Below are 12,099 nucleotides of genomic sequence, written 5' to 3' on the forward strand. Positions count from 1 at the left end.
GGAGAGTGGGACGTAGAATATCACGTCTGGGTATTTCCATTCGTTGGAGGTTGATGATGAATTGTGGGGGTTTGTAGATGGTGTAGCTGGATAGGAGGATTACGGTGAGGAGAGCGAGGAGAGATAGGAATATCATCTTCGCCATGGGGAATGATGATGGGTTTTGTGGAATCTTCACACCACGCTCCTCATCGTCGATTTTGATGTGTTTTGTAGGGCTTGATATTGATGCAGACCAAGGCGAGGAACCAAAGCGTTGGATTCGCCGTATGAGTGCCCCTATGCTGAGACGCATTGAAATTTTAAATGATGTCCGTATATCTTAATCATGCTTGGATGTGGCTTTTGGAGAGTAGATAGGGTGTTCGGAAGATATCCTTGACTCCTCATACGTCTATTGGATGGGGGAGTATGTAGGTGGTTGTGTTGGAGAATTATCTAATGTGGCTGGAATGAATGTAAGATCTTAGATTCTAGCCACACATTTATGAGCCACATGTTCTTATCGTTTACTAGATTATCGAGTCATTCATTCGGTTGTGGCCGAGGAGGTTATCATGTTGAAAGTTGGCAGGAAACGTCATGTCATTATTTTGTTATCCTCTTGTACCCTATATTCATGTTATTGTTCCTCTTATCAATGTGGAGTTAAATTCATGAGGGAAGAAGGCGCGATGTCATTCATATCCCGTACTCTGACGATCGAAACATAAGTGCGGTGTGAAAATTCACAGCTGATGCAGCCTAGCAGCCCTATTCCCAAAGGGCTCAGGGTAATTATATACGTAAATGGGCACACAACACACACAGCCTCATCTTGATGTACATCATCTAGATTCTACAGGCCAATTAAGAATTCCATTTGAGGCTGCTTTGATTTTTATTGGCGCCTGAAATTCTAACCATCTCAGAACGAGAATCTATCCACGTGTGATAATCATGTTCTTGGCTTCAAAAGGCCCTTTACAAATGGGCTGTGTTTAGACAGAAAAAAAAGATAGAAAGAGTTGATGATTCCAATTTTACCTTATCTTACAACCTCGAGCGATTTGAAGTTATCAGGGCACTCTCAGGTCTGTTATTGCGGGAAAAAAAACTCTATCCATGTTGGCCTTTACCTGATTTCTGCCCAACAGGTATATATTTTATTATCAGTGTTCGATGCGCATCTAGAATTAATTCGGGGCCATATGTAAGTCTCACTGCAATCAACATCACCATAAGTGTTGGAAGGGATTTGTCGGTGAATTAGAGCAAGACTGCATAATCTACTGAGAGTCATATGGAATTCCTCATCTCAAAATTATCTTTCTGAAAGGCATTGAGAATATCTATTCACCAAGAATTTCCCTTGCTGTGATATTTCGCTCAGGAAGGAGGATTTTTCATCATGGCGACAGCAGTGGACCTTGACACCAATAAAATCAAGGATTGGCGATCTATAGTGACGCTCATCATTTTCGTTATAACTAGTGAGTGCAGAATATTTCACCAAAACATTGGGTTTTTCTGAAGGGTGATTGACTCTGCTGGAATTACACAGATATCATTGTTCTTTTCCCCTTTCATATTCCAATATACGTTCCACGGAAACTGTCAAATGCTTTTCTGGATGTACTAAGTCATTTGCGCTTGATATCACCAAGGGACGACGATTCTCAGCATGATCACCAAGATGACCGAAGTGGCAAAATCACGAGTTTTATGAAATTGAATTTTCCCATGAACTTTGTAACGGCGCCTTTGATAGCAGATCTATTTCTACTCGCTATTCTAGCCATAGGCCGGCAAGAAGTACACGATGGGACAGTTGGAGCAAACAGTATCAATCCGATTGATATTATGGTTTTCTTCATCACATTAGCATACATTGCTATTTCAATCGACGCGTCCGGCCTCATCAGATACCTGGCGTTCAAGGTACTCCAGAAGGGAGGTAAAGTTGGGCACAGGCTGTTCTTCTTCCTCTACGCTTTCTTCTTCTGTCTGGGGGCATTCATCGGGAATGATCCCATCATCTTGTCTGGTACCGCATTTCTTGCCTACTTGACAAGAGTATCGAGTAACATTATTCACCCAAGAGCATGGATTTTTACTCAATTTGCAATCGCCAATATTGCTTCGGCCATTCTCGTCTCTTCCAATCCTACCAATCTTGTCCTGGCCGGTGCATTTGGTATAAAGTTTATCGAATATACTGCGAACATGATTGTTCCAGTGGTTGTAACAGCAATCGTCTTATTTCCATTTTTATTATATATCGTCTTTGCCGATGAGGCTCTGATACCATTATCAATCAAAATGCACGAACTTTCCGAAGAGGCTAAAGCTAAGAAGCCTGTGAATCCGAATATTCCAAATGCCAAAGGGGAAGGGGAAGAAAGCGATGGTGCCGAAAATAAAGAGCTTTCTCTGGAAGAAATTATGAATCCTTTTGTGGATAAAAAAGGAGCAGCTTTTGGCGCGGTTCTAATGGCTATAACCCTTATTGTGGTTTTGGTTATCAACGCTATTAGTCAGAGTAATGGGGAACATCCAGTATTTTGGGTGACTTTACCAGCGGCTTTTGTGATGTTTGTTTGGGAAATCTCGCTAGGATGGATTAATCGGCACGAAACACGGGAGATTGCTCGCAAGGGACGACGGGAAGTTGAACTTGCCCGAGCTGAGCGAGCGATTAGAGAAGAGCAGGAGGCAAATCAAGTAATCTTAGAACAAGACCAGCAAGATTCTAAAAATGCGAATGGGACTTCTCTGACGCTAACAAAATCACCGGAAGAAATCGAAATGAAAATCTTGGAGAGGGAAGATGGCAACCTCACTGAAAATAGTCACACTCCTACGCTTCTAGTACCCGGAAATTTGGGTGGCCGAAACCCAAACTTGAGTGATCCTTTAGGCTCGTCTATCTCGACACTCGTCCCAAAAGAAGACAATTTACAAAATAGTCGTTCTTCGACCAGTGCAATGAGCACATTAGATGAAAAGAAGGAACCAGTTCGCCCAGAAACGCCTTCTCCGCCGCAGGGGGTATTAGGCCCACAATCAAGTGATCAATCAGATCTAGATAAACGAGCACTCTCCGAACAAATTTCTCGACGAGTCGAGCTTCCAAAGCAGCGTGGACACACAACATTAGTTTCACTCTTTGGTGATGCATATTTATGGAGTCAAGAAACATTCCCGACCGTCACAGCAGTAGTATCCCATCTCCCTTTCGCCCTCGTCCCATTCGCATTTTCAATGTTCGTTCTCGTACAAGCATTAGTGACCAAAGGATGGGTACCAGTATTCGCCTATGGTTGGGATCACTGGGTAGAAAGGACCGGCACTGTCGGAGCAATCGGCGGCATGGGATTTCTCTCCTGCATTCTCTGCAACGTAAGTTCCTTCCATCTAATCTTACTCACCCTCCAAACTAAACCCCCTCTTCCCCCCATAGTTCGCAGGCACCAACATCGGCACAACCATTCTCCTCTGTCGCGTCGTCCAAGCATGGCAAGATATCCACCACAAGAACGGTCTCCCCATCAGCGACCGCGCTTTCTGGGGAACCGTCTATTCCATGGCTATAGGAGTGAATTACGGTGCGTTTAGCACGGCTTTTAGCGCTTCGCTTGCTGGGTTGCTGTGGAGGGATATCTTGGCGAGAAAACATATTCATGTGAGGAGGTTGGATTTTGCGAGGGTTAATTTGCCCATTGTGGCGATTTCTATGGCGGTCGGTTGTGCGGTGCTGGTTGGGGAGATTTATGTTGTTAGGGGTAATGAGAGGTATGATGCTTGAGGGTTTTTGTCTTCTGGGGATGGAGATGGGAATTTGGGATGAGGATGGGGATAGACTTTTTTACTTTTCTTTTTTTGTTTATTTATAATTATGATGATGATTATGATGATGATATAATTAGATTTATATTTCTCGCTTTGTTTTATTTTATTTATTGATGATTTTAAATTTGGGGAAAATGGGGGACAGACGTCCTCTTTATGATGATTTTTTGGTAAATCCTGCTCGGCTTGGGAGTCGGAATATAAATTACTCCATACAGTACTTACTATTACAAACGAAAATAATGACTTTACACATACTCCCTCCCCCTCTTCTAATCATTAATATCTTCGCTTCTTTACTTTCAAGTTTCTAGAACATACCAATTTGTACATATCTCGCAGGTATTCAAATATGGCAGGATGTATATCCGTCCCGTACGAGAAAAGTAGATGGTTTTGAGCGAGTTACATATCCATGCCATTGAAAATTTTGAAAAATTATCTATTATAAGTTTTAGGTTTCGTGGAATGTGATGGATGGATGGGTGAGTAGTTTTCAATTTATAACTAATAATAGAGTATACTAAATGATTGATCTTGAGCACGAAGCTCTATACAAAAGAAATCCATCTTGATTATATAGTCCTTCGTGCCTATGGTTAACTAGGAATCGTCGTTCCTGGTTGTTCCTAGGAACGTTCGTTCCTCACCGTTCCATCACATGTTTTATGGTCATGTGACATACTAATCGTTTTGGACGTAACATATTAATTATTAATTGTATATTATTATTGTCATTACTTAAGTTCTTGCTTGACACTTAGCTATAAACCATCTCGAAAGCCTAGAGCACTTCCACGTGATCTAGACGGCAAACCTCGTAACATTTAGGTTATTTGATTTCAGATTATATGATTTCGGATTATTTTATACTGGGTGATTGTATATATCTTTTTATAAAATTTATTTATAATATTCGACAAATATATTTAAATTCTTTGATATTTCATAGGATATTTACTTTACTTTGTAAAGGTAAAGCAGGATAATCAACCAACGAGTCCTACCCGGGTAACTGGGGTATACCCTAACCCTTGCCCAACCCTGTTTGGTATATATGTATGCGCAAATAGGATGTGATGCTGGAAATAGTATTGTTGTATAGATAGGTACTTGAAGGTGGTGGGCATTCGACGGGATGAAAAGTCGATAATCTAGTTTTTACTCGAGAATGAACAGGTAAGTATACCCATCTTGTCGTTAGTCATTGGCATACATATATATCTAATATCCAATCCGAAATAATATGCATACCAATCTATCAACCAATATTCCTAGCATAAACAAATTGGACTTTTGGCTTCTTCCACCCATGACACCGTTCCCAGCGAGAAAATAGCCGTTCTAACGCTGGATACACACCTCTATCATCCAACTGGGGAAAACACAATCTATCAGCATCTCCACAAACTTTCCCACTAACCCCCTCCAATCTCCTCCTTACCCTCTCCTCTACATCCACCAACTCAAACGACACCTCCGTATTCCCCTTCACATCCGCTTTCACATCCCCCTCAGCATCAAGCACAAAATAAACCTCTTCAAGATACTCAAACAAATGCAACACACAAACCAAACCATACCAACCAATCTTAAACCTCCTCCTCCAATGCTCACTCTCCTCCTCATAATCCAACACCGTATAATCAAGCGCCACCTTCCGCACATCCTCATAGCCGTTCATCTGACTCCGTAAACTCCCCTCTGATAACCTCTTCACTGTTGAAATTCCCTTGAACCAGAAAATATCCGTGTCCCAATTTAGCAATTCGTTTCCTTCGACACAGTGCATGAAAGAATGCGAGCTGAATGATGCGGAGCGCGGATGTAATGTGGGGGTTTGAGTACACGTGCGAGTGTGCATGTGCATGCGTCGGAGGGTTTCTAACCAGCAGGTTTGTTGGTAGGTGGAGCGCGATTCGTGGGATATGTAGAGGGAGGGGTGGAGGTGAGGAGCGCGGGTTAGGATGAGAGGGGAGGGGTTTGAAGGTGTGATTTCGGAGCTAGGGGTGGGGATGTGGATGCGAGGGAAGCTGATGTAAATGCTCCAGATCATGGTGCGGATTTCGGATGGGAGTTCGCGGAAGAGGTGGAATGATGGGGTTGATTTACCGGGCTGCTCAGATGGAGAGGGTTTGAGGGGGCTGAATTGGAGTAGTTTGGAGAATTGTCGGGGATTGCGTGGTGTGAGGAGTGTCTTGACGGATTGGATTGATTTTTGACGTAGGCTTGGGATGTCATGGTCTGTTTGTTTTGGATGTGATGAAGGCATGGTGATTACGGCCATTTCATGTAAGCTGTCGAGGACCAATACTCGAAGTGAATTTGTGATATTAGAGGTGTTGGCTAGTAGGCAAAAGGAATTGGAAGTTCTAGACACTGGAGTCCGCGAATCATCTAAAAAATACCAAGTAGTAATACCCAGCTCTGGGCAGATATTCGAATCGCACTTATCAAACTCCTGATTAGTCGAATATGGAAAAACGGTATATGAAAATGTGAATTCACCCAATGCCACTCATCCAACCCATTACTTATACAAAAGCCCATTTCAAACATCCGTTGGCACCGCTCTTTCCTCAGGCCGAATCTTGACGTGGAGGATGGGTACATGCATAGAGCAGAGTAAGCACTAAGATCCACAGTCCCGGGATATTCCCAAGTCGACCTCTCGGAGGGTTCACATCTGATCCACAATTAACAGGAGGTACATGTAAGACAGATGGAAAACACGTGGCACCCATGCAAGCCTCGTGCTATTGCTGAACACATATACTGCATCCTGCAGAGGTGAAGTGTTCGGCATCGAATCTCGTTCGTCGACGTAAACCCAGCCGAGTAGAATCTTGGTCGGCTGTGTACAGCTTAATATATTCTGTCTCACTGTATTGATGCAATGCATCCAACACGTTTTTTTATCCGTTTGTGCCTCTACATTGCATGTTTTGTGCACTTACAACAAGGCTCGTTTCCCATTTCTTGCTGTATATTGGACCACATCTGGATTGTGTTGAAACTGTGTAACTTTAAAATTTTGCTGAGGAGGTGCGACGTTACTCCAATCCTGGGATAGATTTAGGGCCCCAATGAGCGTGGATTATAACTCGGCCGTGGGAGGTCAACAACAATGTAACACCCTTAATCTGTATATGGTCAACGCTTGAAGCCCGGCGAATAGATTTACGATTTCAATCAGGTCACCAGGAATCCGGTAGACCTTCAAGGGTCTGAAATCATAATTAAAACTCGTACTTCCAGCTCAGAGTGCTTGGCTCATACCACACGAAAAGCTAGTGATTGAAATCAACCGACAGTTCCATTGGTCGTGGTTCAACTGGCAGTTGAAGTAGCACAAAACTAATCTGGCAGTTTCTCTAGCTCAACGGGTTTAGAGGGCATAGTCTTCGACTAGTTGAGCTTCCAATTTAGTTCGAGAACCATGAGACTAAACTAGCCATCCAACAATGCACTAGCAATGTACTTGTTCAACTAATTAACCACTAGCCGCATAGTTACCAAAGTTGCAAGGTATCTTGAACTTTCATGTCCCATCCCTGAAGCGAGAATTAAAAGGTAGTCCAGTCAGCAGACGCTAAAACGTTTGGGAAGTGATAAATAGGTAGTCTCTCAACTGATAGCTTTCGGCTTTATACTTATCTCGTGTCTGTCGTACGGCTGTTGTTCGTTAATGATCAAAAGCGGATGGCTGAGATTTGAAGTATACTTGCGGCATGTACAAATCTAAACTATGCTGAGTGATATTTTCTCTGGAAGAAGCAAACTTGCTGTACAAATCAAAAAGACAAATACTCACTAGTAGAGTACCATACCTAAAATCTGAACCCAAAACGGTACCGCAAACGGAAAGGAAAGTGGATAGGAAAAGGCGAAGTCTAACGAATTCCAACGCCTACTGGGTTCATAGGTCCACCAATCGATATGCGAGGAAAAGGTAATAGGAAAGCACGAATTCGATACTAACAACACCACAGACTAAAATCCTGGAAGTGAAAAAATACCATCTACTGAACATCATTCTTGACAGCCATGACAAAGGCACTGCAGTTGTTTGTTGCAACATATTAGATCCCGTGTTCAGTTTCTGTCCGTCCCGCTGCCGTCTTGGCTTTTTCGGCCTTGCTCTTAGTGGTAGCACCTCACCATTAAAGGATCTAAATTGCATGCTGTCAAAAGTGCGAGAAATGAAGCTGGTTCCCTGGCTTGTGATTTCAATCATATGGTACTTAAAGGCTTTAAAATATCGCCTTATTTTAGTCACCTAATCCTTCCTCGCTTCGATAATCCGACCGATGACTATTCTGATGTGATCGAAGCCAAGTGGCAGACGGAACTCCTTCACCTCTTGCTGAGATTCCGTGCCGTCGTCACCAATGACAGCGCCAAGGGGCTGTTCCAGTGAGAAGTAGTACCAACTATCCTTGGTTAGACCGCAAGTGTTCAATATATCTATTGGGCCCAACTCACGACGTCTTTCAGGAATTGTAGGCAAATAAGGCTGGACATTTGATGCGAGGGTATCACGGACGGGAAAGGAGACGGGGTAATTATGGTTTGAGTAACCACCTTCACAGAGGTGGGGTCAGAAACCCAGTGCCAGGTGGAGACAGAATGACATGTACTTACGAGGCAAATGGGATGAGAGGGTATTAGGTTGTGGAGTACGAGATTTGAAAATCGCGAATTGGAGTGGATGTTATGACGAGCGCTTTGAAAGACGATAGAAAGCTAAGTAAACGAGAATGCTGATGTTTGATGAGTTTGCGTTAAAGCACCTCATGGAGGATATAGGAGAAGTAAGCTGTGGTTGCGACAATGGTTACAATCTTCTCAGGCTCTAAAAGACTGTGATGCGGAAGATTTGAACGGGGCGTTTAGAATATGAGGTCTCTTTCACTATTTCTATTCGGTTTATTCCTTAATTAACCGATCGATCCTCTCTCTCAGCTTTCCAATTTCCCTTGGTGTAGTTTTGCAGCAACCTCCCACAATAATTTCCTTCCACAAACCTCTGTCCCTTGTCCTCCTGACAATCTCCAGAACTGCTTCATCCCACTGCAAATCTTCTTTTCCGGGTGGTTCCCTAATTTCCCATACTTTGGTAGAGGTATTGTAGACTTCTCCCTTGATTGTTCCATCGGGATATACTACCAGAGATGGCCACTCACTAACATCTCCCTTTTCAATTAAAGACCTAACTTCACGCTCGAAGTCCAGTATCAAAGCTTCGACTTTTCCAACTTTGGTACAATTCAAACCAACGCCAAATGGTACTGGGGAACCTTCTTTTTTGCTCAACATCGCTTGCACAATTTGTTGTACAGAACTTCCATCCGGCAACCCATTTCCCTCGCCAGGAAATACACATGTAACCCAAAATGGCTTGCTTCCGGTCTTTCCACCATTCGACCTTTCTATTTCTCCCATAGATTTCCTTACACCCTCAATCTCCTCCAATAACGGAATGGTTTCAAAAGCCACATAATCAACTCTGTCCCAAGATTTTGGATCCCTCGAGAAAACAGAAATTCTTTCATGATGCCACGAGCTCAGATGTTCGCTTGATTTATGTTGATCATCATATTTTCCCGTATATTCTTGTCCTGGGGTCATGATTGCACCGTATGCACCAAGACTTAGTGCAATTTTGCCATTCGAATCTTTTTTGACAGAAAATGCATTGGAAGCGATATCTACCGCGCTTCTCATGATCTCGTTGACTTCTTCTTTATCTCCATCTTCTTTCTCGAAACCAGAGGATGAGTGGGAATGAACAGCATAGCCAGATCTTCCAAATCCTTCATAACTCGCTTGATAAGTAGCAGTTAATAAGATATCAGCACCGGCATCTACAAAGGACTTTTGAGTAGCGAGGAGCGTGTTAGGTCCATGGGGATGTGTCGGAATAAGAAGCTGAGAAGACCAGAGAGGTTCCTTTTCTGTGAATTGTACTTGGTGGGAGTCTCCGAGGGTAGTGCCAAGACCTCCGTCTAGGAGGTGGATTTTACATTCCGATGACATTTTGCCAAAGGTTGAAATGTGACGAGCACGGGATGGGAGAGTATCAGAACCAATGGAAGATTTATAAACGTTGGACTACAACATAGATAAGAGGTAAGATGTAGTAGAGAACAAACCGGGGTTTAGAAGTTGTGGGAGGTGGGGTATCAGGGTTTTTCCTCTCTCGGGCCGCTCGCTGAAAAGATGGCGTTATCAATTTGTAACCTTAAAAGTTACATAACATGGATATTTTGAGTTGGAGACTTTATACTTGCTCTTCCTTTACAACGGCAATGAAGATTCAGTAATGAACGGCTTCGTCCAAGTTTACCGACTCTACCAAATTTATCCGTCTCCTAGAGAAAATGGAATTTGGACGCGTTGTCGAGTCGTGGCTGTATGGACAGCAAAAACTGGAGAAGAGTGATGGAGCCCCTTCTGAAAATCCAAAGAACACTTCAGACTTGTGCACTTTTCCCTGAGAGACAATCGGGAATCATTCTCTCATTTATTTTCTTAAAAAAAGGAAGAAGTATGGCTCCAAAATATCGAATTGCGTTGATGTCCTCGAGTTTTTCTTGATATAAAATAATTGTTTGCGAACATTCAGTCGTTGATGCCAAGATTTTTCACATTCCAGCCACATTTACTTACGCCACATCCGCCACCTCAATGACGCTGCTGCACGTTGACCTGTCAATTCAATCCAGGTATCAAAACACTCCACTCAAACTTCAAATCTCGAGGTGTCCTTTGCACCTCTCATATCCTCGGTTGAATCCGCATACCTGGAAGTATTTTATACAAATCATATTCTGTTAAAATCTACATAATTACACCATTACCTAGACTCTTCTTGCGTACCGCACCTCTTTGAACCCTGAAAATCGCAGGAATGTCATTACCATCAGATTACTGTAAGTTCGCCAACCTCACGGTTATTTGTTATTCCAATTTTCCATTCTGATATCATCCATACTTACAATTTTGCCCTCCAGATGCCGTCCTTGGCATATCCTCCACGGCAACTCAGCAACAGATCCGTGATGCCTACAAAAGGTAATGAGCCATCCCCTTGCTCCTTGATATACACCAGCTAACCTCTCACCCCAACAGAGCAGCTCTAAAGTCGCACCCTGACCGCGTACCCTCCGACTCCCCCGAACGCGCCGAGAGAACCCGTAAGTTTCAACAAATTAATGACGCATACTATACCCTCTCCGAACCCTCCCGTCGTCGCGACTATGATGCTGCACGTTCCTATCATGGATTTGGCTCCGGAGCCTCTACTGCCTCAACATCTATGGACGACGATGAGGAAATCCCCGATCCAACTGGCGGATCGGGAGGTTTCCCAGGCGGATTCCCTTGGTCCAGTTTTGGATTTTCTTCAAAAGCAAAGAATGCAGAGGAGGAAAAAGAGTTCGAAGACGCACAGTTTGGTGACGTATTTGAAGAGATGTTGAGGGAGGAGGGGCTGGCGGAGAATAATAATAAACCTACTGGAACATTCTGGAGTATGTTGGGGGGTTTGAGTGGAGGGGCCATGGGCTTTATTGTTGCAAATTTCCCGGGGATGTTGGCCGGAGCGGTAGCGGGGAACAGGTTAGGGGCTGTTAGGGATGCGAAGGGAAAGAGTGTTTATGCTGTTTTCCAGGTGAGTTAAAACTGGGAGCTGGATTGAGAGTTGGAAGAAAATGACAGAGAATTGTGCTGATCCTGGCGGGATAGGAACTTCCTCAAGGTGATAAAGCTAGACTATTAAGTCAGCTTGCCGCAAAGGTCTTCAGTCATGCTGTGGGCTCATAATCACGATTGGTTAAGAATTGGAAGAGATGTCTTACGCCTTAATGAACTAACTGACTTATAAGGAGGCTGGCGTTTTTGGATGACAGGATCAAGGTATACAATCAACACAATACAGCGAGCTAACAGGATATTTATAGGATGAATCGTTTTAGTAGCAGGACAGTCAGATTATGTATATAGATATTCAGAAAGCAATGCAATGAGTCACGTCTTCTAACTTAATCAGGTGATGTGTGGTGAGACTGATTTATTTGGTCGGGGAGAGGGGAAGAGGCGGACAATGGGTTGCTAATATAGTAGAAATCGATTGGAGAAAACGAATAGCTTATAAGAGCCATTGGAACTTCTCGTATTCAAGACCACCGGGGCAAGGAAAGAAGTACCCAATTTACAGGCCGTAAAATCACGAAGCACAAGCTCGCCAGAAATATGTGCCCTCAA

At 43.4% G+C, this 12,099-nt stretch overlaps 4 protein-coding genes across 4 annotated transcripts; 2 read left to right on the forward strand and 2 right to left on the reverse strand.

Moving 5' to 3' along the window:
- Nucleotides 1–1,722: 1,722 nt before the first annotated feature.
- Nucleotides 1,723–3,787, forward strand: SS1G_04606 (hypothetical protein; the record flags this gene model as incomplete). The annotated part of the gene is made up of 2 exons (XM_001594748.1): nt 1,723–3,381; nt 3,443–3,787. 2 exons carry the CDS (start codon nt 1,723–1,725, stop codon nt 3,785–3,787), a joined length of 2,004 nt encoding a protein of 667 aa, XP_001594798.1.
- Nucleotides 3,788–5,092: 1,305 nt separating this feature from the next.
- SS1G_04607 (predicted protein) lies at nt 5,093–6,103 on the reverse strand (the record flags this gene model as incomplete). Its single annotated transcript, XM_001594749.1, has 2 exons — nt 5,093–5,206; nt 5,255–6,103. The coding sequence occupies 2 exons, from the start codon at nt 6,101–6,103 to the stop codon at nt 5,093–5,095; spliced, it is 963 nt and encodes a 320-aa protein (XP_001594799.1).
- Nucleotides 6,104–8,760: 2,657 nt separating this feature from the next.
- Nucleotides 8,761–9,870, reverse strand: SS1G_04608 (hypothetical protein; the record flags this gene model as incomplete). The annotated part of the gene is made up of 1 exon (XM_001594750.1): nt 8,761–9,870. One exon carries the CDS (start codon nt 9,868–9,870, stop codon nt 8,761–8,763), a length of 1,110 nt encoding a protein of 369 aa, XP_001594800.1.
- Nucleotides 9,871–10,744: 874 nt separating this feature from the next.
- On the forward strand, nt 10,745–11,810 carry SS1G_04609 (hypothetical protein; the record flags this gene model as incomplete). The annotated part of the gene is made up of 5 exons (XM_001594751.1): nt 10,745–10,766; nt 10,848–10,908; nt 10,966–11,506; nt 11,581–11,646; nt 11,796–11,810. 5 exons carry the CDS (start codon nt 10,745–10,747, stop codon nt 11,808–11,810), a joined length of 705 nt encoding a protein of 234 aa, XP_001594801.1.
- Between the last annotated feature and the right edge of the window lie 289 nt (nt 11,811–12,099).

The sequence above is a fragment of the Sclerotinia sclerotiorum genome, genomic scaffold, assembly GCF_000146945.2.
Source record: "Sclerotinia sclerotiorum 1980 UF-70 scaffold_5 genomic scaffold, whole genome shotgun sequence".
NCBI lineage: Eukaryota > Fungi > Ascomycota > Leotiomycetes > Helotiales > Sclerotiniaceae > Sclerotinia > Sclerotinia sclerotiorum.